The following is a 26,487-nucleotide window of genomic DNA, read 5'->3' as shown; positions in this document are numbered from 1 at the left end:
TCTCATTAGCTGAAGAGTGTTGATTCTCATTTTCTGATATTTTCGAAGTAACTTTGTATGTAAACTTGCTTAGTTTACTTATATTCATTTTGTGAATATGAGGTTTTATAAGATTTCTAGCTCAGCGATACTCTGTTCTGTCAGTGTAGCAAAGTTGTTTCTTTAGATTTTTGTGTTTGTTTTTGGTATGCAGAGAAGTTAAATGCCCTCTGATCTTGTATTTTTCTGTCTTCCAGAACATTAATTTTTCCCTTTTGCTTCCTTTTTTCCATCACCACCCAATTGCCGAATATACCTTGCCATTCCATTTTGCTGTTTTCTCCCCCAGAAGCTATGTCTTTCAGAGATTGTCACTTCACATTGTATATATTTTAAGTCCCTGCACTGATCTACCAGGACGTGTTTAAAATCTTTTTATGCTTGGCATGGACTTCAGTTTCTGGTAGTGGTTTTAGAGACATTTGTACTTGCTGCTACCTTTAATGCCTTCTTAGGAGTTTTTCTCAGATTGCTCTTGTTAATGACAAAGGCTGGTGGTGTGAACATGAGAGATTGTTTGCTAGGATTTAGTGATATTTTTCCTGTTTTACTTAACATTATTTAAGGTTTGGGCATTCTCTATCTTCTGGTTATGTTGGAGGCATGGCTTTTGTATAGTTTAATTTGTTCTGTATTGTCTTTGGAGGATATATAGGGATGTTGATCTAGGCAGTTACCATTGTCTATCGTTACCTGGTTGTCTTTTTGAGTATTTACATCTTGGTCTGTTTAACAATTCACTTCAGTATCTGGTATCCATTGTATTTTGACACTTTAGTCAAAAGTTTTACTATGATCTGTCATGTCTGTGTTGTCACTCAGAAAGAATGACTAGGAATATGTTGAAGAAAAGGAGAGCTATAGACAAAATAATTTCAGGGGTACTTATACCAGGTATACTTTATTCTGTAATGAACTGCTGTTTTTGTCTCATATATTATTTTTTAATTGGCCCAACCTAACTTTTTCTATATCCTGAACACTGAAATATGTTAATATATGTGGTTGATTTAAACTGATCAGTAAACTGGAGTATGATATGATGTTTGGCTGGAAGGCAATTTGGTTCAGTATTTCAGAGATGAAGGAACCTCAAGTTCTAATATACCCACAACCCAGAAATCTCCCTGTTACTGCAAACTATTGGATTTCCTTTGTGGCTGTGGCTTGTTCATAAGATTTATAGATCTATTTATTGAACACCCACCTGGTGTGCATCAGGCCTTTTATCTACATTGCAACTAATTCTCATGATAATCCTGTTGTACAGTGGAGATAAGAGAGGATCACAGAAGCTAAGTAATTTGTCCAAGTTCACAGTGCAAACAAGTGGTGAAACAGAAGTCAACTCTGGGTTTCTCTGGCTCTAAAGTGTCCATTCCACTGTAATGGTTTATCTTATGATGGACATAGCCGTTTTCATTAACCTGCCAAATGTGTGCTAAAACCATTCCTTTGCTTCATGATTTATCACATTCGTACAGAAGTTGGGAATAGATTCCTTAGACTTGACAATGTCCACAGCTGGAGCACTTGGGGTCACTTGCAGCATGGATGCCAGTAGGCCAGTAGCAGTCAGGGCTGTCACTTGAAAATTACTGACTACACAAGGACTTTTATTAAGGGATTGTGAGTTTATGGGCTCCTAGGGAGGCTGTTCAGCTCAGACAAATGGTGCATCCAGAGCCATCATTTATTAGCGAATGTGCTGCCATGTAGGTGGAGGTTGCTCAGGCCCAGCTGTGAGTGAGGGATACTGGCGCAGCCTTGCTGTTCCACTGAATCTGCCTTTCAGTTATTGGGCTTTTATTCACTTACCACTGTAGACGTGGTTGTGGTTTGTCTGGAAAGCTCATCTCCAACTTCATTTAGGCCCAAGATTTGCTTTCAAATCGTTCATGGCAGTGGTGCCTTCCATGTGGGGATTTTTACTGAAGCATCTTAGGTAGAGGCAAGATGGTTAGTATTTGCAAATGCTGTTTTAATAGGAACCTTGAGGGTTTGCTGATTATGTGAAAGAATGAGTGGCAGATGAGGGAGTGCTGAGACCCAACCGTTTGTTTTGGCTCTGGAAATATTTCTCTTGTGCAATCTCTTAAGGGATAAAGTCAACATGGCCATTTGTACCATTAGTCATTGGCAGCTGAAAGGACACATGTGTCTTTACGTGAACTCTCTTTACAGTGAGATCATGAGCTTATGGCTTGCTTAGCTCCTTGTGATTTCAACGAGTCATAACACCCCTGGAACTTAACTTCGTTTCCTGGGCCAAAGCATCCTGGTAGAGTGGATCATTTGCTCAGTGCATTCAATTTTTTGGAAGTATGGTTCTGTAATTTGCCACGTTTTCATGTAATACTTATCCTTCTAAACTTTGTCCAGGAAAATATTTCATGGCCAAGTGTGACATACCTAAGCCACTCTACGTCTCAAGGTCTCGGTTTCCTGAATCTGTAAATTGAGGAAATTGGACTCTGTGACCTAAAGAGCCCTTTTGGTCCTCAGCTTTATCTTTGTGCAACTTGACAACACCTTCTCCTTTGCATTTAGCAGGTATGGGAGTTTGGATAATGCCACATCCATCCTTTGCTCTCCCCTGTCTAGGTGTGTGCATGGGAAGCTCTACCCGGCACATTGTGACCTTTGATGGGCAGAATTTCAAGTTGACTGGCAGCTGTTCCTATGTCCTATTTCAAAACAAGGAGCAGGACCTGGAAGTGATTCTCCATAATGGCGCCTGCCACCCAGGAGCACGGCAGACATGCATGAAATCCATTGAGGTGAAGCATGATGGCCTCTCGGTTGAGCTCCACAGTGACATGGAGGTGAGAGTTACTTTCTGTGGTTCCTGTGGCAAGACAGCTGCAGAACCTCTGGGAGGACACATGGACCTGGTGGGAGTTAGTTTTAGCTGATGCTCCTGTTAACTGGCAGAGCACCACCTTCTTAGGAGGCGCTTATAACTGTCTCCCTTGTCTCATTGTGATTCCATGTTATTCTGGGCCCAGATTTGGAAGAAAGGATCAGTTTTAGGCAGCATTAAACTGTGGATTTAGTCCCAGTTTCTGGTGCTGGAAGAGAATTGAGGTTGACTTCAGGGCTGTTTATCCACTAGGCTTTATGGGCCCAGTGCCTAGGGGCTAAAAAACAAAAAAACAGGGCTTTTCAATGGCTTTGAAATTATTTAGGGAATAAACAAAATTTATGGCTCCAAAATCTGAAAATAAAACTGCAAAACTGATATAAATAAATGTTTAATTAAATGTTTGCAAAAGGTCACATTATGCCAGCTTCATTACTTGTTTAATTTAGAAGTTATAAATATTTCATTACACGTTTGAAAACAATTTGTAGGTTAGATTTTGTCACTTTGCAAACATTCCAGAATATGCACAATTGCTGAAAAATCACATTTAGTTGTATATTACATGAGTAACTCATGGCCAAAAAATTTAAAATCAGAATGATAAAAACCGATCTAAAAAATTTACAGCAAAAACTACATTTATTATGGGAAGTGATTATATCTTAATGTTTGATATGATATGGGGTGAGGTCTCCAAAGTAAGAGTTTCTAGTGACCAAAAAAAAAAACCTTAAAATAGTCCTGTTAGACACTTCTGGAGATAAGTCGCTAGTGACTTTGTACAATGGCTATTTTCCCAACCTGTCTTTAAGGGGTTGTTCTTCTCTGTTGAGAGCACATAGACTCAGGGTTCACATTAACATGCATGGCGCTCTGTACAGTATTATAAGAGCCTGTTCTTCTGTCAAGCTCTATAAAGCCCCTTTTCAACAACAGCTGCTGACAAATATTTAGGTTAGTGGATAACACTGGAGTTGAGTGTGATGAACTTGCAGGGACTGTCAGTAACATTAGTAAGAAACAAATATTGGAGTTCAAGGATTCCTTATTGTTATGACTACTGATGAACTCATTTTCTTCTTTGGGCAGGTGACTGTTAATGGGAGACTGGTCTCTGTCCCTTACATGGGTGGGAACATGCAAGTCAGTGTTTACGGTGCCATCATGCACGAGATCAGATTTAACCATCTTGGCCATGTCTTCACGTTTACTCCACAAAACAATGAGTTCCAGTTGCAGCTTAGCCCGAAGACTTTTGCTTCAAAGATGTATGGCCTTTGTGGTAAGAACATTTTCTCTTCCCCTTCCTTACTTAGTGTACTCTCGGGACTCTTGAATGCCTACCTTTCTGGGTCCTGTAACAAGGACTACAGTTCAGATCCTGGTGGGGATTGAGAGAGGCCAGGTGTCTAGCATCAAAGTGTTGGCACCCAAGGCTTCCAACCTTGCCTTTCCTTGTTTCTTTAGGAATCTGTGATGAGAACGGGGCCAATGACTTCATGCTGAGGGATGGCACAGTCACCCCAGACCAGAGGATGTTCATCCAGGAGTGGACCATACAGCAGCCAGGGCAGACGTGCCAGCCCATTCCTGAGGAGCAGTGCCCTGTCTCCAGCAGCTCCCACTGCCAGGTCCTCCTTTCAGCCGTGTTTGCTGAGTGCCACAAAGTCCTTGCTCCAGACACATTTTATACCATCTGTCAGCAGGACAGTTGCCACCGGGAGCAAGTGTGTGAGTTGATTGCCTCTTATGCCCACCTCTGTCGGACCAATGGGATCTGTGTTGACTGGAGGACAAGTGATTTCTGTGGTAAGTCTCCGTATGTACCCTTCAAAATTCTCAAGACCCACTAGCTGCGGGCTTGTTTAACCTCTCTGGGCCTCAGATTGTTTATCTGAGTAATGAAGATCAAAATCCCTGTATTTCCTATTGCCTAGGATTCCAGTTAGGATCAAATAAAATGGTAGATGTGTAAATAATTCAGACACAAAATTTCTATGTAAATCAAAGCATGGTTCTATTAGTATTTCTATATTTGTGACGAATGTGATTTTAATTAGAAACATATATAGGCATCAGCAAAATACAATATAATCAGTCACTATTGAATTTGAAACTCTACCAAGCTTTAGCAAAGGCTCACAGGGTAGGCCATGCCTGAGCAGGATTTTGAAGTGTGAGTAGAATGTTCTTCTTAAATACTAAGAGGCTTCTTAATTACAAATAGCACAGGATGGGTAGTATCAGTCTTTCCCTCTCAAGGTCAGCTTCTTACTTAGACTTTGCATTTATTCATTATTTAATATGTAGGCAATACCAAAAATGAATTAGATATGGATCTTGTCCTTAAAGGGTGCTAGGGTAGAAAGAGCACTAGACTTCAACACCCTTAATTATCAAATATAATCCCTGACTTTTTGAGGACAATCAATATGTACAAGAATCTTGGAGCTCTTTCAGTTTGTTACCATAGAACTGTTGCAGCTCTAAGCTGGGGCTGGAGGACCTGGGTGTCCTAGTCCTAGCTCAGCTGGAGATTGGCTGTTTTCTTAGCCTCTGTGGACCTATGTTTCTGCCTCTCGGAATGAGTTAGGTTTCTTCCCGCTCTGACTTACTCAGTCCATGGGGACGATGCTGCCTCTTTTCAATCTGCCTGCAGATCAAAGGGCAAGTATTAGTTTCTAAGTTACTTACAACACCTTCTCTATTTACTAATTTCTTTGTGTAATTCCTGGGTGTTGATTATGCATATAGAGGAAAGCTCCTGTTGTTCCACATCATTTAAAACCTTTTTCGCCACTTGCCTTGGCACTGTGAGAATGTGAAGAAGGGGTTGAGCAGGGACAGAGCAGAAGTGAATCACCTTGTAGCTTTTCTCCCAAAGCAGCTATTCATAACTGTGGATTCCTTATTTAATTTTATTAAAAAAAAAAAATCCTTTTTTTCAAACATGGAAAAAAGGAAAAAAATCCTTTTATTCAAATGAAAGGATCACAGAGCTTTCTAAGACCATGCAGATTCACATAATCAGGTAGGATTAGATTTAGCTGCAAGAAGCTGATCAGAGGGAGGCGGCTCCAGTTTTTTTCTGGCTCTCCAACTTGATTCCAGCTTTTTGCTCTGCCCTTACTTGCTCAGGCTTTTTCCTCATGGTTTAAGATGGAGTTCTGGCTATCACATCCATGTTCCAAGCAGCAGTTTGGGGCAAGGAGGCAGAAAGGGCAAAGGGCATGCATAGCTGCCTTTTAAAAAAGATTCCGTGAAGCTGCCATTCCATTTCCAGTTCATTAGTCAGAACTTAGTCACATGGTCATGCTTAGTTGCAAGGGAAGTGGGGAAATGTAGTCTTTATTCTGGGTAGTCATGTGCTCACCTAAAACTTTCACTTCTTTGGAAGATGGGGAGAATAGAAATTGGTGTCTGTGCCCCAGCAAGTATGTCTGTGCCCCAGCAAGATGCTCCGCCACCCCATCAGCTGTGTCTCTGTTCTCTGGCTGGTGCGTACCATTGCAATGGCCTCCTTCTCTGTTTGCAGCTATGTCGTGTCCACCCTCGCTGGTGTACAACCATTGTGAGCATGGCTGCCCCCAGCACTGTGAGGGCAATATGAGCTCCTGTGGGGACCATCCGTCGGAAGGCTGCTTCTGCCCCATGCACCAAGTCCTGTTGGAAGGCAGCTGTGTCCCCAGGGAGGCCTGCACCCAGTGCATCAGTGAGGATGGAGTCCCGCACCAGGTAAAAGCCCTGGCCTCTCACCTTTCCTCCAGGGTTGCTTCCCTTGGGGTCACTGGGGTGAAGTGTACACCAGTGATTGGCACCTTCAGGTTTGGCAGCAGGGGTCAACTCTTTAAGGGATCATCGGGGGATAGGGAAGCAATACTGCATGGTGATTTTGGAGTCAGACAGATCATGGTTCAAATTTTGGGTCTCTCATACATTAGTTGTGTAATCAAACATCGAAGTGTTAAAATTGCTACATTATTATTATATTCATATAAATAGAATGCTATGGAACCCAGAAGAGGATGGGAACAGAATATTTTGTGGCAATGTCTACCATTATTAGGATATATTATGTACCTTGTATCGTGCTTACCAGTTTGCTGTTGATTCCAACTCACAGTGACCCCATGGCTGTCCGAGTAGAACTGTGCTCCATAGAATTTTCAGTGGTTTATTTTTTAGCCCTAGTGGCACAGTGGTTAACCGTTTGGCTGCTAACCAAAAGGCCAGCAGTTTGAATCCTCCAGTTGCTCCTTGGAAACCCTACAGGACAGTTCTACTCTCATAGTCAGCTCGATGGCAATGGGTTTTATTTTTCAGAAGTAGATCACCAGGCCTTTCTTCTGAGCCACCCCGGGGTAGGCTCGAACCACGAACCTTTTGGTTAGCAGCTGAGTGCTTTAACTGTTTGCACCAGCCTGGGAGTCCACATGTAGTGCTAGCATCGTGGTCATTTCCCTCAGGTTTTGCTGGTAGTGGTAAGGTGTGCTCAGAGGGAGGTGGAGATGGTCTCTATCCTCTTCCTTGGCGCATTGTAATGAGAAGTAAGCTCAAGTTGGCAAAGTGTTTCTGCTTTCCTCAGTGTCAGGTGGCTTTAGGGCCCTGAAAGCAGGATGCTTGTGAATTTTATTTTAGGGTGTCCTACGTTCCTTCTTGCTGACCCAATTTCCCCTTTCACTGCCCCTTTCACCTTCAGTCTAACATGTTAGAGTATGCATTCAGGTCGTATGAAGAATTAAATAAATGCTTCCAAATAGTGCAATAATTTGACATAGAAACAGTTATATTAATATATATATTTTTAAATCAAGCAGTATAAAATTACTCAATCATAAACTTTGAAAGGACCCCATCCAGTTTTTGTTATTTCAGAAGGTATAGTCTAAATGGATGAAAGCAAACATCCTATCCAGCCACCTGCATTTCCAGCTTTTTACTTTCGCAGCAAAGAATAAAATTGTAATTTAAAGAACATTTCCATTTAAATGAATTTGTTTCTTTTAACTGAGGAACAAAGCCTAGAAATCCTTCCTTCAGGGAAATAAACCAGAGATTAAATCTCTTGTAACTTTGGAAGGCAAAATATTTACCAGTTTCCATAGCTCTTGTTTATTTTACACAATGCACTTTAAGCCTGCATTCGTAGCAGGCTCAGAAGGAATCCAGAGCCCTGCACGCTCCGTCCCTCTTGGCATTGGTGATGGTGGTGGGAGCGGGAGGAGTGCTCTGTACTGGGCAGGTGCTGACTGGGTTCAGCAAGAACCATGGCCAGTATCCAGAAACTTATTGCCTGGAGCCTCCCTTTCCTCCCTCTTTGTCTCTGGTATTCCCTAGCCCAGCTCCAAAAAAAAAAAAAAAAAGCCCCAAACAAACAAAAACAAAAAACCCATTGCCATCAAGTCAGTTCCAACCCTATAGGACAATACAACTGGCCCACTGGGTTTCTAAGGCTGTAATCTTTGCAGAAGCTGACTGCACATCTTCTCCCATAGAGAGATGGCAGCTCGTGGGTTCAAACCACTGACATTTTGGTTAGCAGCTGGACACTTAACCATCAGGACTCCTTTAGCACAGCTCTGTGCTTCCTAATTATGTCTTTCATGGAATCCTACAACTGGTGATGGTGGCTGACTAGCTTGTATTCCTTCACTTTGAAGACTTCAATTTTTCCCTTACCATATTCTCAGTAGGCTGTTCTTGTGTAACCTTTATTAAATCTTTGACTCCAGCTCACTTGCTCAAATACCTGTCCTGTCTTGGTACTAGTAACGCTCCTGCCCGGGATGTGAGAGAACTGCATGGAGTTGGCTTGTAGTTGATGCAAGAGTGCCATCTGCTGGTCTGTTGGTTGTATAACGTAGCCAAGGCCAGACGGGCCCCATTGGCAGCACATCTAGAAGCGCAGCTGTGAAGACCTTTTTCAGAAACCTTTAATTCTCTCCCCTTCCTGAAGCGGGCCCCATTAAAGCTTCCTGGGAAAATGAAAATCCCTGGAGAAGGGGGTTTAACATCTTCTTTTGGTCATCTGTTTGGGGGTTGCCCACTCTTAAGATAGTTGGCAAATTGTATTATTAATTCTTGAGTTTAGTTATCTGAGGTCCACATATAAAAAGAGGAAAAAAAAAAGAAAAAAAAAACTTTAAAATGAAAATATGATCCTCTCCTTTCTCATCTCATCACTTTTGCCGTTTAAAGATCAGAATATAGATACTTTGATTTGCCATGTTCTTGGCATCGCCATCAGTGTACAAGATCAGGGAAAATGCAGGGCAAAGAGAGGCCTGAGGATATGGGAGATGTTTTCTCTCCCTGGTGCCCTCTCCCCCCCACGCCATCACCCCAAACAGCCCTCTGTGGCCAGTGCCTGTGCTCATTGCTCCTGGATCTTTCCAGCCCCTTGGGGAAACGCTGGCATAGCAGCTACTGCGGCTTCTTTTTTGGTTTCCTGTTCCTAGTCTGGAGCCCTGGTGGTGCAGTGGTTAAGAGCTCACCTGCTAACCAAAAGGTCGGCAGTTCGAATCCACCAGTTGCTCCTTGGAAACCCTGTGGGGCAGTTCTCCTCTGTCCTATAGGGTCACTATGAGTTGGAATTGACCACGGCAAAGGGTTTGGTTTTTGGTTTTATTCCTAGTCCTTCCCTTCTCCATCCCTCTCGCTGTCACTAGATTTATCTTTAATACTCTGCCTTTGAGGCAGGGTCCTGCTTACTAACCCTCAGGGCTGCACTTTGTCTACCAATTTAAGTGCAAATTCCTAAAAGATTGAAAGTCCTCTGCGATTGTCTGCACACTACCTGCCTCACCTCCCACCATGCCCTGGCCACCCTACCCCATCCCCACATGCCCACATGAACATACCTTCCTCCATGCCTTTGTTGGCTCTCTTCTCCACTTGGACTCCTTCTCCTTTCCTCTGCCCAAATCCTTCCTGTCCTCCATAGGTGTGCCTTTCCAAGACCTTTCTGCAACAGCATCCCAGCCCTAGTGAGCTCTTCTCTTGTACTCCTGTGGCTCTTTTACTTTTAAAAGCAGCTTTATTGAGGTATCCTTTACGTATAATAAATTGCTCATATTCTTTGTATGTATATACCCAGTATACATATATAATATTCATCACAGTCAAGATAATGAGTATTTCCACCACTCCCAAAAGTTGTCTCATGTCCCTTTTAACACACCCTCCCAACCTCCACCTCTTGTCCCCTGGCAAACACTGGTCTGCTTTCTGTCGCTATAGATGACTTCACATTTTCTGGAATTTTATATACATGGAATCCTGCAGTATGTCCTCCTTTTGGTCTAGCTTCTTTCATGCAGTCTAATGCTTTTGAGATTCATCCATGTTATTGCATGTAATCTATGTATGGATATATCACAATTTATTCATCTAATTCAATTTCTATTTGGTTATTCAACTTTTCATGGGCGGGTCTTATTTCCTTCACTTGACTGTCAGCTGTTTGAGGGCAGGGACGGTGTGTTCAGTGCCTGCCACCCTCATGGCCTGGGCAGTGGGACCTGCTCATAGTAGGCACTGTGACTGTTCATAGGAGAAGAGTACAGACATTATAAACATTGTGCCTGGTGCCAGAATACCAGGTTCAAATCCTGGATGTGCAATCTAGCCAAGTTACTTAACTTCTCTGTGCTTCAATTTTATCATTACTAAGTGTAGATAATAACAGTGCTTACCTGATGGGGTTATTATAATGATAATAAAGAAAATGAATGTAAAACCCTTAGAAAAAATGTCTAAACATGGTAAATGTTAATTATTACTGGGAGGCAGCAGAGCATGTTGTTGCTGTTGTTAGGTGCCATTAAGTCAATTCCGAATCTTAGCAACCCTATGTACAAAAGAATGAAACACTGCCTGGTCCTGTGCCATCGTCACAATCGTTATGCCTGAGCCCATTGTTGCAGCCACTGTGTCAGTCCATCTCATTGGAGATCATTGGTCTTCGCCTTTTTCGCTGGCCAAGCATGATGTCCTTCTCCATCATGATGTCCAAGCATGATGTCCTTCTCCAGGGACTAATCACTCCTGGTAACATATCTAAAGTACATGAAACAAAGTCTCACCATTTGTATCACCTATGGACTTCAGTGTGATACAAGAGTGTGATACAAGAACCCTGTTTTCTTGCTTTGCTATTATAGCGCCACCACCAGAGAAGACTGTAAAGAATGCTTATAAGGTTTCTAAATGCATAGTTTGTGATTGGTCCCTGAGTTAACATAGCAGGGTGGAGATATTCTTTCTGAGAGACCCTGATGCTTCTACAGCTCTTTCCTCTCAGAACCTCACAACTTCCTTTCAACCTGCTTTTATTCATCTTTGGGGTTCTGAAAAGGAAGGCCCAGGAACTGGCCCTCGCCGAGGGGAAACCAAGCCAGAGGTGGGGGAAAAATGAATTCCATGGACTCCAGGGCTTTGTGACCTGAAGCATCCTGGGACTTCTCTGACCCTTGTTCTCCTCTCAGTTTCTAGAAACCTGGGTCCCGGACCACCAACCCTGTCAGATCTGCATGTGCCTCAGTGGGCGGAAGGTCAACTGCACCTCGCAGCCCTGCCCCACGGCCAGAGGTGAGTGAGTCCACCCCTCCTTGGGGCAACTGGAGGAAGAAGAGCCTCCAAGATCATCCAGCTATGCTGTCTTCAGATCTGGTAGACCAGATCCAAACCTTTGGCCCCTAGGTTGATTTCCTTGACCCAGCCTGCATCCCCCATGCCAGCCCCAAACTTCTTTACCTTGCTGGGCTTGGGGATCCCCATTCTGGCTCTGGAATAGATCCTCTCAGAGTTTAATTCTGCTCACCTGTAACCGTCTTGGCCCTCAGACTCGTAGCACCCTAGGAGGTAAATTTGAAGGTGTCAACAGGACACAAAGAGGGAGACTTATTTTATCAGAGGTCCCCCACCTGAATACTCTGATGGGCCTCCCATACAGGCTCTGGGCTGGTTTTCAGTGAATAAGAGTCTGCAATATTTTTGACCCTTCTCTAGGTAGTATACCACTGTTTATTTCCCTCTGACTTAGTGGCCTTTCTTTCCTTCTAGCTCCCACGTGTGGCCCATGTGAAGTGGCCCGCCTCCACCACAATCCAGACCAGTGCTGCCCAGAGTATGAGTGTGGTATGTGTCCTACCTTGGACATTTCTCCAGGGTCCAAACCCCAGACCCAGGTGAACCATGTCATGGGTGCTGAAAGGTGGATGTAGTCCCAGGCACAGATAGTTGAAAGGTGCCGGCAGACTGGAGGTGGGTCAGGGCTGATTAGATTTTCCAAAAAGTGGAAAGAGTAACTTCTGGAAAGTAGGATTTGTTTGATAGAAACATTCTGCTGTGGGCTATTAAATGTAAGACTTGAAAGTAGAAAAGAATGGCATGCTTACTGGAGTGAGGGGCCACAGAGGTTTACTTAAGAAACAGCCATGCCAAAGTAATCCATTTTCCTTCTCAATAAGATTCTGAGGATACTAGATCTAGAGAGAGCCACACACAGGGCACCTTGATTCAGCAAGTTATTTGTCTAAGGGTTTCACGATAGGTTTGCGCCCTGAATTGTGAATAGTGGACTGAATAATGGTATAATTAAATGAATTCAGAGCTGATGGAATTAAAGCTAATATGACAGGAGATCTCCAGTGCCCTTGTCCCTGTCCTGTCCAAAGCTTTTATTGATAATATGGGTAAAGACATAAAGCACAGCTTGTAACATTGGCAGTCATGCAAATCTTCCAGGGAAAGCAAATAGATCAAGGGACAGTCCAAGGATCTAAGAAGAATGAAATAATCTGAGAAATTTATTTATGCTGATAAAATTTATCAGGGATAAATAGAAGTCCTGTGGGGGTGGGGGGAGATCTAACTTGAGAACAATTTGTATAAAGTAGGTCTTAGAATGTTAATGGTAGAGAAAGCTGGAGGGGTCATTTAGTTCAAGTCCCTCATTTTATAGACATTATTAGGCCTCTACAATATGCTAGACACTTTGCCTACATTATTTCTTGAAATCCTCAAACTAGCCTTATGAGGTAGAGTTCCCACCTACGAAAGAGGAAACTGAGGCATGCAGGGTTCAAGTGATGTTACTGAGATCTGGAAGTCCTAGCAGATGACAAGAGTAATCAATATGAGCTTATCATATGATTTGGATCTACCAATTAATCAATCTGTATATTGTTTATATATCTACCCATCCATCCATCCGTCCCTCCGTCCTTCCGTCCCTCCGTCCCTCCGTCCGTCCATCCGTCCATCCAATCATCATCATCGTCTATCTAAAACAGTTGAAGTCTGCGTGTGTAGGAAAGTAGGATCCCACTCACAGGTAATGAAGGAATAACCTCACTGAACTCTGAGTGGATGTCTCTCTTTCCTGGCCGACAGTGTGCGACCTGGTAAGCTGTGACTTGCCCCCAGTGCCTCACTGTGAAGGTGGCCTCCAGCCGACACTGACCAATCCCGGAGAGTGCAGACCCAACTTCACCTGTGGTAAAGTCTCTCTGGATGAGAAGGGGTTGGAATGGTCACTCTTGCCTGGCCTGGGGAAGGTATCCTACTTCTTGGGGACCTGTTTCCAGATCATGTCATTTTATGTATTCTAGTTAGCTGAACCTGGGTTCAGGGTATGTCTGGAACAAAGGGGTTAAAGTCACATCTGGACTGAATCCTCTAATAAATCCTTCCAGCTGTATGCTGCTGAAGATGTGTTGGAGATGGACACACCTCAGGCACCTCCCTCTTGGGTCATATTAACAGGCAGTTGGGCTTGAGATGGGGAAGACTCCAGAAACCAACCTTTATTTGCCCTGATCTTCCCCTACCTCCACCCTCCCATATCCCATGGAAAAGAGGGAATGTCCCCTTGGCTTGTTCTTATCATTGGATCTTATTCTCAAACAAATTTATAGGTTTTTTTTTTTCCTCTGTAGGTTTACATATTTAATCACTAAACGCCATAATTTAAACATAGGGTTAAACTAAAGTAAGAAATGTGAAGCAATTAATTCTGTATTTAGCTATTAAGAATACCTACTCTAAGTCAAGTGGAGTTCTTGTCCTGTTGATTTAGCATCTGGCTTCACTTGAGTTCCTAGGTGTAAGACCTTGAGGGTGGGAGGATAAGACATTATATATGATGGAAGTTGGGAATAGGCAAAGGGCACAGGGTTAGAATTTGGCATTTTTAAAATGAGATTGAGGAGTTGACAGGATGGCTGGTACTCTTTTATTCAGCATTGTTGAAGGACCTACCACTACAGAGTATTGTTCTAGGTACTGAAGTAGGAATAGCCCTGCAGATAGGATCGAATAAGCACCCAGCATGTAACAATGGTTACCAGCTCATGGTGCGTCCAGGCCTTCCTATTGTTACCTGGGTCTTAGAGATTCTGTATCTGGGGTTCCTGGGAATCAGTAGCTGGAAGAACCCTACCTCTTCCAGATATACATGGAAAGGTGATAGAGCAGGGCCTGAGCAGCCTTCACTTCTCCGTGAGAATTCCTAGCTTTGCATCACTCCTTTTGATTAATGTTCTTACGCTTCTGCAGTCTGACAGCTTTTAGGTATAATTGAATGTCCTGCAGCCCCTGAACTGGGCTATCATTCATTACTGCTTTAATATTTCTGGATCCAGACCTTACATTATAACTGAATATTCATGAACCCTGGCTGGGTGCAATCCTTATGCGGCAGGACTAAGGGTATCTCTTCGTGCTGCATCTCAGCCTGCAGGAAGGAGGAGTGCAGAAGGGAGTTCCCGCCCTCATGCCCCCCACACCGTACGCCGACCCTTCGGAAGACCCAGTGCTGTGATGAGTATGAATGTGCTTGCAACTGTGTGAACTCTACAGTGAGCTGCCCACTGGGGTACCTGGCCTCAGTCACCACCAATGACTGTGGCTGCTCCACAACCACCTGCCTCCCTGACAAGGTAAGGGCTGCTGGCTCTTGCAAGGATGATGGCCAAACACGTGCTCGTCACGGAAGATTCATCTCTACCCAACCTTCCCCTCCTCCCCAGACCAAGCATTGCATGGCTTGGTGGGCAGGCAGTCAGGATTCCAACTTCAGCCTAAATGAAAATTTAGTTAATCCAGGAGGTAGAGAGAACCTACTGTGTGCTCAGTATGGCAACGTGCTGAGTTACAAACAATGTATAAGACATGGTCCCTACCTTTAAAGAACTAATTTCTAGGCCTTTAAAGAACTAATTTGTAGCCTAGATAAAGGAATAGTATGATTGCTTGGATCATTTAGAGAGTAGTTAATAGTTTACTCATTTGTTAATTGCTATTAATTCATCCCTCCCTCCCTCCCTCCCTCCCTCCCAGTGTTTACTGAGAAAGTACTATGTTCTACCAGAACTGGTACTGTGCTATGCGAGAAATGTAAGATGCAGTCCCTACTTGTGATCTTGTTAGTACATATAAGAGGATAATCTATAAACTGAATACAATAAAGTATCAATGGATGGTACAGTCATTAAATGGGAATAGCAGTCTTATAGGGGAGAGATCACCAAGAGGAGCTATCAAGAAAGATTTAATTTGGGGGAAGTGGGAATGAAGAATGGGACTTGAAATGGGTCAGAATTGCAGCAGGAAGGCCCGAGAATAGTCACATAGCTTGTTGGGTTATTGATGGCAAGTTCTGGAATGAACGACCAAGGGAAGCTGCAGTTATCTTCCCCTGGAGCCTGTTAGGGCAAGAACAGACACTCATTTACCTGGATGCTCTAGACTTCTGGTTCCCTCTGGGTGCTCTTCCAGCTGAAGGTGTCTAAGTGTCCAAGTTCTAGAGAAGCAGGAGCAGGTTTAAGAGGTGTTGGCTGCTGCTGCTGCTTTTGTCTGTATTCTCTTTCTCCTCCCTCCTTTGCTCTTTTTTTTTTTTTTCCCTACTAATGTTTCTTATGTCTCTTTATTCTATAGTAGTTCCCCACTTTTTATACCTTGGTTTGTTGGAGAAGCTGGATCATTTGTCCTATAGAATGTTATGCATTCTGGATTTGGCTGACAGCTTGCTCATGGTATTGCTTGATGTGTTTCTTCATCCTCTGTATTTCTGGTAGACTAGAAATTAGACCTGGGGATTAATTACACTCAAGTTCAATTTTAGGGAGTGGTGGTAGTGGCAAAAATACATCAAAGCCAATGCTGTGTGTTTCCTATTCCATCATACGAGGAGGCTCATAATGTTCAGTGGTTCTGCTTTTAAAGATAAGACTGATTACTGGATTTAGGTGGTATCAATTTTTTCTCCAACATAAAGTTTCCCCCATCAATGTTTTAATGAATAGTTTTAATATCCATGATGATTGTTACCTAAGATTCATTACTGTATTAAGGGTCGAAATGTGTGACTTTTTTTCTAGTTGTATCATTCTTCTGCATTTATTTTCAGGAATTTTTCTATAAGGAATAACCCTCCCCCAGCCACTTTTTGGTTGCTCTGAATGGGATTCCTTTGGAAATGTTGTTGTTGGACGTGGTCCAATAGGTTCCTACTCATAGCGACTCTACGTATAACACAATAAAATGCTGCCTGGTCCAGTGCCATCCTCACAATCGTTGCTATGTTTGAGCCCATTGTTGCAGCCATTATGTCAGCCCATCTTGTTGTAGGTCTTCCTCTTTTTCACTGACCCTTTACTTTATCAAGCTTGATGTCCTTCTCTAGGGACTGGTCCCTATGTCTAAAGTATGTAAGATGAAGTCTTGCCATCCTTGCTTCTAAGGAGCATTTTCGCTGTACTTCTTCCAAGACAGGTTTGGTCATTTTTCTGGCAGTCCATGGTATATTCAATATTCTTCACCAATACCGTAATTCAAAGGCATCAATTCTTCTTCAGTTTTCCTTACTCATTGTCCAGCTTTCACATTCATATGAGGTGATTGAAAATACCATGACTTGGGTCAGGTGCACCCCAGTCTTCAAGGTGACATCTTTACTTTTCAGCACTTTAAAGAGGTCTTTTGCAGCAAATTTGCCCAGTGCAATACGTTATTTGATTTCTTGACTGCTGCTTCCATGGGCGTTGATTGTGGATACAATTAAAATGAAATCTTTAATAACTTCAATACTTTCTCCGTTTATTGTGATGTTGTGAGAATTTTTGTTTTCTTTATGTTGAGGTGTAATCCATACTGAAGGCTGTAGTCTTCGTTCTTCTTCAGTAAGTGCTTCAAGTCCTCTTCACTTTCAGCAAGCAAGGTTGTGTCATCTGCATATCGCTGGGTGTTAGGGAGTCTTCCTCCAATCCTGATGCCTGGTTCTTCTTCATATATTCTGGCTTCTTGGATTATTTGCTTAGCATACAGATTGAATAAATATGGTGGAAGGATACAACCTTGACATACACCTTTCCTGATTTTAAATCATGCAGTATCCGCTTGTTCTATTCGAACAACTGCCTCTTGGTCTATGTACAGGTTCCCCATGAACACAGTTAAACATTCTGAAATTTCCACTCTTTTCCAGTTGAAAGCCCCTGCCTAGTCAACAAAACACAGGTAAACACCTTCCTGGTATTCTCTGCTTTCAGCCAAGATCCATCTGACTTCAATGACGATATCCCTTGTTCCATATCCTCTTCTGAATCCAGCTTGAATTTCTGGCAGCTCCCTGTCGATGCATTGCTGCAACTGTTTTTGAGTTATCTTCAACATAATTTTACTTACATGTGATATTAGTGATATTGTTCGATAATTTCTGCATTCTGTTGGATCACCTTTCTTTGGAATAGGCACATGTATGGATCTTTTCCAGTCGGTTGACCAGGTTGCTGTCTTCCAAATTTCTTGGCATAGAAGAGTGAGCACTTTGGGAAAAGCAGGATAAATACTTGATTCTTTTTTCTTTATCAATTTTCAGAGTAATGAGTTGGTGCTCTAGCAACTTTCAAATGATGACCAGAGAGTTTTTTGGTGTGTGTGCCTAGTAACATTGTGAATTCATAGGTATTTGTGTATTTGATTAAGGATCCCTGGTGGCACAGTGGTTAAAGTAATCTACTGCTAACTGAAAGGTCGGCATTTTGAAACCACCAGCGGCTTCTCAGAAGAAAGATGTGGCAGTCTGCTTCCGCAGAGGTTTACAGCCTCAGAAATCCTATGAGATTGCTATGAGTCAGAATCGGCTCTACTGCAGTGGGTTATGTATTTGAGTAGTTTGAATTCATTGTAATCTTTATCCTTTTTGATATTAAAGTTGTTTTATCTGATGCAGATGGGAGCCCCTTGAAGGTGGTTCTGAAGTCCTTTGACATGGCCTCATTAGTCCTTGATAGCTTTCTTCCTTTCTGAAACAACAAGGTGTACCAGGCTCATCTTGGACATTTCCTGTCCCAGACCTAAAATGAGACATTTCACCAAGGAATCTTGGTACCTTTTAATGGAAATGATATTTAGACACCACAGATGGGGTACCAGAATGCCATTGTTCCTGGGCTTTCATTGTTTCTAGGTGTTTTTGGTGGACTGAGCCTAGAAATACATATTTTTAAAGAGAAAAAAAAAAAAACTCCTAAGTTCGTAGTGATAGTTCCAATTAAAATTTCAGACTACAGGGTTTTACTTCTATGATTTAATACTTGTATCACTTCTCTTTTAAGTTGAAAATCTTGGTTCCAAACATAATTACTTATTGGCTTTATCTTACAATATGCCTATGATAGTTTCAAAAATAACAGTGCCAGTATTACTGTTAACGATTTAAGATTGTTGAAAGCAGTTAAGATTTCTTTGCAGTTCTTTTTTCCCAAGAATGTAACCTATTAGAGATGTGCAGTCAAAATACGTGGTTTTAATACCGCTTGAAATAATTGTTTTCTCTGCATGGTTATAGCAGTGACTAGATATCGAGTTAATCAGATATTTCAGTTTTTAGGGGTTGCTTCTTACTATATTTTTTTAAATTTAATTTTTAATTATATAAATGATTCCAAAGGCAAATTATAAAGCAAGATACATTCCTAAAAGCTTCACTTCTATCCCTGTCTTTTCTACCTTGTTCCTTCCCTGTTCCCTATGATTTACCATCTTTATTAGTTTCGGGCATATCCTGCCATTGCTTCTGTTTGAAAATGTAAGAAAAATTTTTATATTTGTATTTCTTCCCATTTAGCTCAGAAAGGGTAGTATATTATAAATTCTGCCCTGCACTTTTCTTTTTTTCAATTAACTATGGATACTGGAGATTATTCTGTATCAGTTTATAGAGATCTTCCTTATTTCTTTTGGTAGCTGCATAGTTCTCTGTTGCATTGATATACCCTAATTTATTCAGCCAGTCCCCTACTGATGGACATATGGGCTGTTTCAATCTTTTGCTGTTCCTAATAATGTTGTAACAAGTAACCTTGTACATCGGTCATGTGTTTTTGCCAATGTGTCTTGAGGATAGATTCTTAGAAGTGAGATACTGGGTCAAATGGTAAATGCACAAATACTTCTGCTAGATACTGCCAAATTTCCCTCTACAGGATTGGTAACATTTTCTAACAGGCTTCTTAATAGGGCTCACTCAATAAGTTCATTATACAGAAGCTACAAGACTGAGCAAATAATATGATAAGTGTTTAAAAATGTTTATACTGCTCTTATGTGAATGAGGGTGGAGACCTGACCTGTGTGATCTTGGAGGGCAGACTTGGGACTAACTTAAAAACTGTCATTAAATCCACTGGTCAAACAGCTTCCTTAGCACCTCATTCCTACAAAATAAAGTCTAAACACTAAATATGGCAGGCATCCCAGGCTTTACATCTTCTGATCCCAATCAACCTTTGCAATCTTTTTTCCCACATCCCTTCTGTAGCCTATAGCACTTCCAAGTAGGATCCCTTTTCTCTCAAACACACCCCACACTCTGTGCCTCAGAGCCTGGCCTGTATGTTCCTTGTCACTTCTGGACCTCAAAGGGACACTCATTCACAGCCCCTGCCCAGTCTCCCGTTACCTTCAATCCGCTCCAGGGGCGCAGAAGGCTGTATGTAAGTGTGTTCTAAGTTCAAGGATGTTACTGAATCTGAGAATTAGGGTCAAGCTTTCTGTGTAAATAGGAAGGAGCTAAATTCAGTCAAGGCAGCAGTGAAACTGGGCTGAGGTAGCCAGTGTGTTATACCTGGGCCTGTGAAGGTCTCACAAGGGACCACTCCCAGGGTAGACCAGGGACAGCTCTTCTAAAGCTGGTGGGCAGGGAATGGAAAACGAGAAAATCTACTTTAGAAACATCTCTCCATGTGGGCAAAGACCATGTTGGTTTTTTTATTGCTGTGTTCTCAGCACCTAGTGCACCTCCCTACAGGACAGAGTGGAACTGCCCTGCAGGGTTTCCAAGGAGCGCCTGGTGGATTCCAACTGCTGACTTTTTGGTTAACAGCCAAATGCTTAACCACTGCACCACCAAGGCCCCTTCCAACACATAGTAGTTACCTACTGTTTGTTTAAGTTGACCGAATGAGTTCACTCACGGCAACCTTTGTGTCTGCAGGTGTGTGTCCATCGAGGCACCATCTACCCTGTGGGTCAGTTCTGGGAAGAGGGCTGTGATGTGTGCACCTGCACCGACATGGAAGATGCTGTGATGGGCCTGCGTGTGGTCCAGTGCTCCCAGAAGCCCTGTGAAGAGGGCTGTAGGTCGGTAAGTGGGGCAGATGGGCTGGTACTGAGGAGCAGCCAGGGTAGGGAGATAGGGGAGGAAGGCTCAGGAGGGGGCAAGAAAGACACTTTGCTAACCTCCGGTTCAAGGCCAGAGGTGAGGGGGAAGAAGGAGATTGGGCTGGGTAAAAAGAAAGAATCTTGAGGAAAGGTTTGCTATGTTATTCTTCTGTGATTGAGTCTTTGGCTTATAGTCATGTCTATTGTAAGCTCCAGAGGGCTGTGGAGCTGGCTTAAGATGTGGAGAGGATTAAAGGCCTAGAAAAGAGGATTTGATATCGTCTCCTCTCTTCCACCTTCCCCCGACGTGTCTGTCAGTTTGTCGTACCACGGGGCTTGTGTGTTGCTGTGATGCTAGAAGCTATGCCACCGGTATTCAAATACTAGCAGGTTCACCCATGGCAGACAGGTTTCAGCTGAGCTTCCAGACTAAGACAGTCTAGGAAGAAGGACCTAGAGGTCTACTTCTGAAAAGAATTAGCCAGTGAAAATCTTATGAATAGCAGCAGAACATTGTCTGATATAGTGCCGGAAGATGAGTCCCTCAGGTTTGTAGGCAGAGTGGGGAAGAGCTGCCCCCTCTAAGTAGAGTTGACCTTAATGATGTGGATGGAGTCAAACTTCCAGGACCATCATTTGCTGATGTGGCAAGACTCAAAATAAGAAGAAATAGCTGCAAACATCCATTAATAATCAGAATGTGAAATGTACAAAGTACGAATCTAGGAAAATTAGAAATTGTCAAAAATGAAATGAAACTCATAACATTGATATCCTAGGCATTAGTGAGCTGAAATGAGCTGGTATTGGCCATTTTGAATCAGACAATCATATGGCCTACTCTGCTGGGAATGACAACTTGAAGAAGAATGGTGTTACATTCATCAACAAAAACAACATTTCAAGATCTATCCTAAACTGCAGTGCTGTCAGTGATGGGATAATATCCATATGCCTACAAGGGAGACCAGTTAATACGATTATTACTCAAATTTGTGCACCAACCACTAAGGCCAAAGATGAAGAAATTGAAAATTTTTACCAACTTCTGCAGTCTGAAATTGATCGAACATACAATCAAGATGCACTGATAACTACTGGTGATTGGAATGTGAAAGTTGGAAACAAAGAAGGATCGATAGTTGGAAAATATGGCCTTGGTGATAGAAACTATGCTGGAGATCACCTGATAGAATTTTGCAGGACCAATAACTTCTTCATTGCAAATACCTTTTCTCAACAACATAAACAGCAGCTATACGTGTGGACCTCGCCAGATGGAATACTTAGGAATCAAATTGACTACATCTGTGGCAAGAGATGATGGAAAAGTTCAATATCATCAGTCAGAACAAGGCCAGGGGTTGACTGTGGAACAGACTACCAATTGCTCATATGCAAGTTCAAGTTGAAACTGAAGAAAATTAGAACAAGTCCATGAGAGCCAAAGTATTACCTTAAGTATATCCCACCTGAATTCAGAGACCATCTCAAGAACAGATTTGACATGCTGAACACTAAAGACTGAAGACCAGACGAGTTGTGGAATGTCATCAAGGACTTCGTACATGAAGAAAGCAAGAAGTCATTAAAAAGACAAGGAAGAAAGAAAAGACCAAAATGTATGTCAGAAGAGACTGTGCTTACTGTTGAACATCTAGTAGCTAAAGCAAGTAAAAGAGCTGAACAGAAGATTTTAAAGGGTGGCTCTAGAAGACAAAGTCAAGTATTATAGTGATATGTGCAAAGTCCTGGAGATAGAAAACCAGAAGGGAAGAGCATGCTCAACATTTCACAAGCTGAAAGAACTGAGAAAAAATTCAAGCCTGGAGTTGCAATATTGAAAGATCCTATGGAGGAACTATTAAATGATGCAGGAAGCATCAAAAGAAGATGGAAGGAATATACAGAGCCACTGTACCAAAAAGAATTGGTTGACATTCAGCCATTTCAGGAAGTACTGTAAGATCAGTAACTGATGGCACTGAAGGAAGAAGCCCAAGCTGCACTGAAGGCATTGGTGAAAAGCAAAGCTTCATGAACTGATGGAATACCAATTGAGATGTTTCAACAAACAGATGCAGCAGTGTAAGTGCTCATTCATCTACGCCAAGAAATTTGTAAGACAGCTACCTGGCCAACCGACTGGAAGAGATCCGTATATGCCTACTTCCAAGAAAGGTGATCCAACCGAATGGTGAGCTTCCAGGCTAAGACAATATCATACCAAAGTAAAATTTTGGTGAAAATCATTCAGAAGTGGCTACAGCAGTATATTGACAGGGAACTGCTGAAATTCAAGCCAGATTCAGAAGAGGACATGGAACAAAGAATATCATTGTTGATGTACAATGAATCTTGGCTGAAAGCAAATAATACCAGAAAGATGTTTACCTGTGTTTTACTGACTATGCAAAGGCATTCGACTGTGTGGATCATAACAAATTATGGATAACATTGTGAAGAATGAGAATTCCAGAACACTTCATTGTGCTCTTGAGGAATCTGTGCATAGATCAAGAGGCAGTGGTTTGATAAGAACAAGGGAATACTGCATGGTTTAAAGTCAGGAAAGGTGTGTGTTAGGGTTGTATCCTTTCATCATACCTATTCAGTCTGTATGCTGAGCAAATAATCCGAGAAGCTGGACTATATGAAGAAGAACGCAGCATCAGGATTTGAGGAAGACTCATTAACAACCTGCATTATGCAGATAACACATCCTTGTTTGCTGAAAACGAAGAGGACTTGAAGCACTTACTGATGAAGATCAAAGACTACAGGTTTCAGTAGGGATTACACCTCAACATAAAGAAAACAAAAATCTTTCACAACTGAAACAAAATTGCTTCACAACCAATAAGCAACATGGTGATAAACTGAGAAAAGATAGAAGTTGTCAAGGATTTCATTTTACCTGTATCCACAATCAACACCCATGGAAGCAGCAGTAAAGAAATCAAATGACGTATTGCATTGGGCAAATCTGCTGCAAAAGACCTCTTGAAAGTATTGAAAAGCAAGGATGTCACCTTGAAGATTAAGGTGTGCCTGACTGAAGCCATGGTGTTTTCAGTCACCTCGTATGCATGAGAAAGCTGGACAGTGAATAAAGAAGACCAAGAAGAACTGACGCCTTTGAATTGTGGTATGGGTGAAGAATAGTGAATATACCATGGACTGCCAAAAGAATGAACAAATCTGTCTTGGAAGAAGTACAACCAGAATGTTCCTTAGAAGCAAGAGTGATGAAAGTACATGTCACGTACTTTGGACATGTTATCAGGAGGGATCATTCTCTGGAGAAGAACATCATGCTTGGTAAAATAGAGGGTCAGTGAAAAAGAGGAAGACCCTCAATGAGATGAATTGCCCTAGTGGCTACAACAATGGGCTCAAGCATAACAATATGACGATGGCACAGGACCAGGCAGTGTTCTGTTGTACATAGGGTCTCTATGATTCGGAACCAACTTTGAAGACACCTAACAACTTCCACCTTCAGACATCAATTAGCCTATTCCCAGAGCAGACATACATCCTAAATTTCCTGAGATTTTCCCAATTTCAATGCACTGTAGTATTTCCACATAGATTGATGATTTTCAAACCATGTTTACAGTTTGAGGTACAAAACACATGACCATTGTTCCCTGAATTCCGTTTTTAATTCCTTTCGTGGTGGTTTGCCCCTAAGGCTCCCATGTGTTCTGGGACACCCCATTCTTGCACATTTAAGGGAGATTTGTGAGTCAAATTCTGCTTGTGGGTTTAATGCTGTTTTCTTTCTGTAGATAATAATGTTAAAAGAAGTGTTTCCAGGGCAGGCAAGCACATACATCTTGTAGTTGCTTTGTAAATGTTAATAGCAGTGGAGATAATGTTCTTGGTGCCACTTCCAATATGCATAGTTTGATGATGGAAGGGAGGGCTCAGAGAGAACCCAGAAATGGGAGAGTCTATTCAGTTCATCTGCTTTTTTGCCTGCACTGCTGGTACAGAGGATGAGTGGGAGTTGCTAGGCACCTTTGAAAGAGCATGATGTTTTGGTATCCAGGTGTGCCATTTAGTCACGTTATGTCCTCATGCAGGGTATGGAAGGCAATGGAAATAACTTGCTGTCAAAAAAAGAGAGTGCTGTTTAGATGTCATTTTTATAAAATTGGCACCCAGTATATTTTGTGTTTCACTAGGGCATTTTGATTGCCAGGAACAGAACCTACTCAAGCTAGCTAAATAAAAACGGGATTTATGGAAAGCACACAGGGGAATCATTCACAAATGAAGTGCAGTAAATGGGGGTGAGTATTATGGGAAGAAAGGGTAGTGGTGGTTCAGTGGTAGCATTCTTGGCTTCCGTGTGGGAGACCCAGGTTCGATTCCTGACTAATACACGTCATATACAGCCACCACTCCTCTGTCAGTGGCGCCTTGTGTTTTGCTCTGATGCTAAACAAATTTCAGCAGAGCTTCCAGACTAAAACAGACTAGGAGCATAGGCTTAGTGATCTACTTCTGAAAATCAGCCATTGAAAACTCTATGGATCACAACAGCTTGATCCCCAGCTGTTCAGGGAGATGGCACAGGACTAGGCAGTGTTTCGTTCCATTGTGCATGGGGTCACCATGAGTCAGAGGCCAACTCGACAGCAGCTAACAACAACAGTCATAGAAAGTGGATGGTGCTCAGACAATATTTCTCTCCATTTGTCTTGTGACCTCTTGTCTCTGCATCTTTATGCTCATCTTTCCCAGCTTCTCACTGCAGGCCAGCTTCCTCTCTGAGGAAGTTTTCCTTTCTCATAAATTTCATTTGCACATAGCTTTATTGAATCTGGCCTCAACTGAGCATGGACTGTTCAGTTCATCCTTGTCCAATCTGATTTATTTAATCTTTGTGTTTCATAGATTAAATTGTCAAGAAAAGAACTGATGGGCATAGCTTAGCCCATGAATTGTATCCTCTGTCTGGTTCTCATTCTGGTCCAGACAACTGTTGGGGAGGGTGTATGGTCATATGCATAAACCTGACTGTCTGGATGGATGTCTTCCACAGAGGCTGTGGGGATGTGGGCCAAAAAGGAGATAGGAGTAGAGGTCAGAGGAATGAATGGAGAAGGCAACATGTCTAACATTCTTGACCAGATGATTGCTCTAGAGAAATGAATTCCCTGTCTTAAGAGGCTGAATGTTCACATCTTCTGGGGAGAAGAGGGCTTCATGATTAGTTAAAGCTGAGGGAATGGGGAAGGCTAGACTTTGATCTGTACTAAGTATTGAGTTGCGGTGGGGGATTCAGTGAATTTAGAGATGGCTTTTTTAAAGACTTCATTTTTCAAAAAGGGTAGCATCAGCTCTGGTCTTCTCACTAGAGACATTTGGGCCCATCACCTGAATTCATTTGTAGTCTAGGTTTTGACGAAAAGAGTACATCCTTGCCTTATCTTCTGATTTTTCTTTTCTGAAGCCACAGTCTGTAAAAACACCACCTTCCCTGACCTCCTCCACAGTTCTCTGCTTCTCATATCATAAAAATGAAGTAAAGTGACCAAGAGGCATTGCTGGCTTCCCAAAGAGTTTATAGGTGGGTCTACATGCCTATGGCTTTGCTTCCATGTTGACAGTAAGAGGAATTCCAGCACTTTCAGAGAGATGTACAGGAGTGACACTAGAATCCTAAAGGTATTAATTACTGTGTTCTGTGTTTCCTTGAGTCTTTGTTTCTGACTCCCATGAGACTTCATTTCTTTTATGGCATTTTGTATATTCTGTTTTATAATGTAAGGTATATGGATTATATTATCCTAATTTGTTGGCTCCTACATAATATCTAATACATCATAGGTGCGCAATAAATGACCTAGAATCTCAGCTGAAAGAGGTTGGGGACAGCTCACTGTGTACTGCTATGACGC

General features: G+C 42.3%; 1 protein-coding gene across 3 annotated transcripts in view; it reads left to right on the top strand.

Moving 5' to 3' along the window:
* Positions 1-26,487, top strand: part of VWF (von Willebrand factor) — a 173,654-nt gene that overhangs the window by 125,930 nt on the left and 21,237 nt on the right. For all 3 annotated transcript variants that reach the window (XM_049882256.1, XM_049882254.1, XM_049882255.1), the window contains exons 35-43: positions 2,644-2,864; positions 3,995-4,187; positions 4,373-4,714; positions 6,441-6,640; positions 11,392-11,494; positions 11,969-12,043; positions 13,301-13,405; positions 14,642-14,847; positions 20,406-20,555. In XM_049882256.1, coding sequence (XP_049738213.1) covers positions 2,644-2,864; positions 3,995-4,187; positions 4,373-4,714; positions 6,441-6,640; positions 11,392-11,494; positions 11,969-12,043; positions 13,301-13,405; positions 14,642-14,847; positions 20,406-20,555 — 1,595 coding nt within the window. The remainder of the gene's footprint in view (positions 1-2,643; positions 2,865-3,994; positions 4,188-4,372; positions 4,715-6,440; positions 6,641-11,391; positions 11,495-11,968; positions 12,044-13,300; positions 13,406-14,641; positions 14,848-20,405; positions 20,556-26,487) is intronic.

This window comes from Elephas maximus, chromosome 4 (genome assembly GCF_024166365.1).
Source record: "Elephas maximus indicus isolate mEleMax1 chromosome 4, mEleMax1 primary haplotype, whole genome shotgun sequence".
NCBI classification, from domain to species: domain Eukaryota; kingdom Metazoa; phylum Chordata; class Mammalia; order Proboscidea; family Elephantidae; genus Elephas; species Elephas maximus.
Note: the sequence above shows the minus strand (reverse complement) of the source record. Positions and strands in the feature narration are given on the sequence as shown.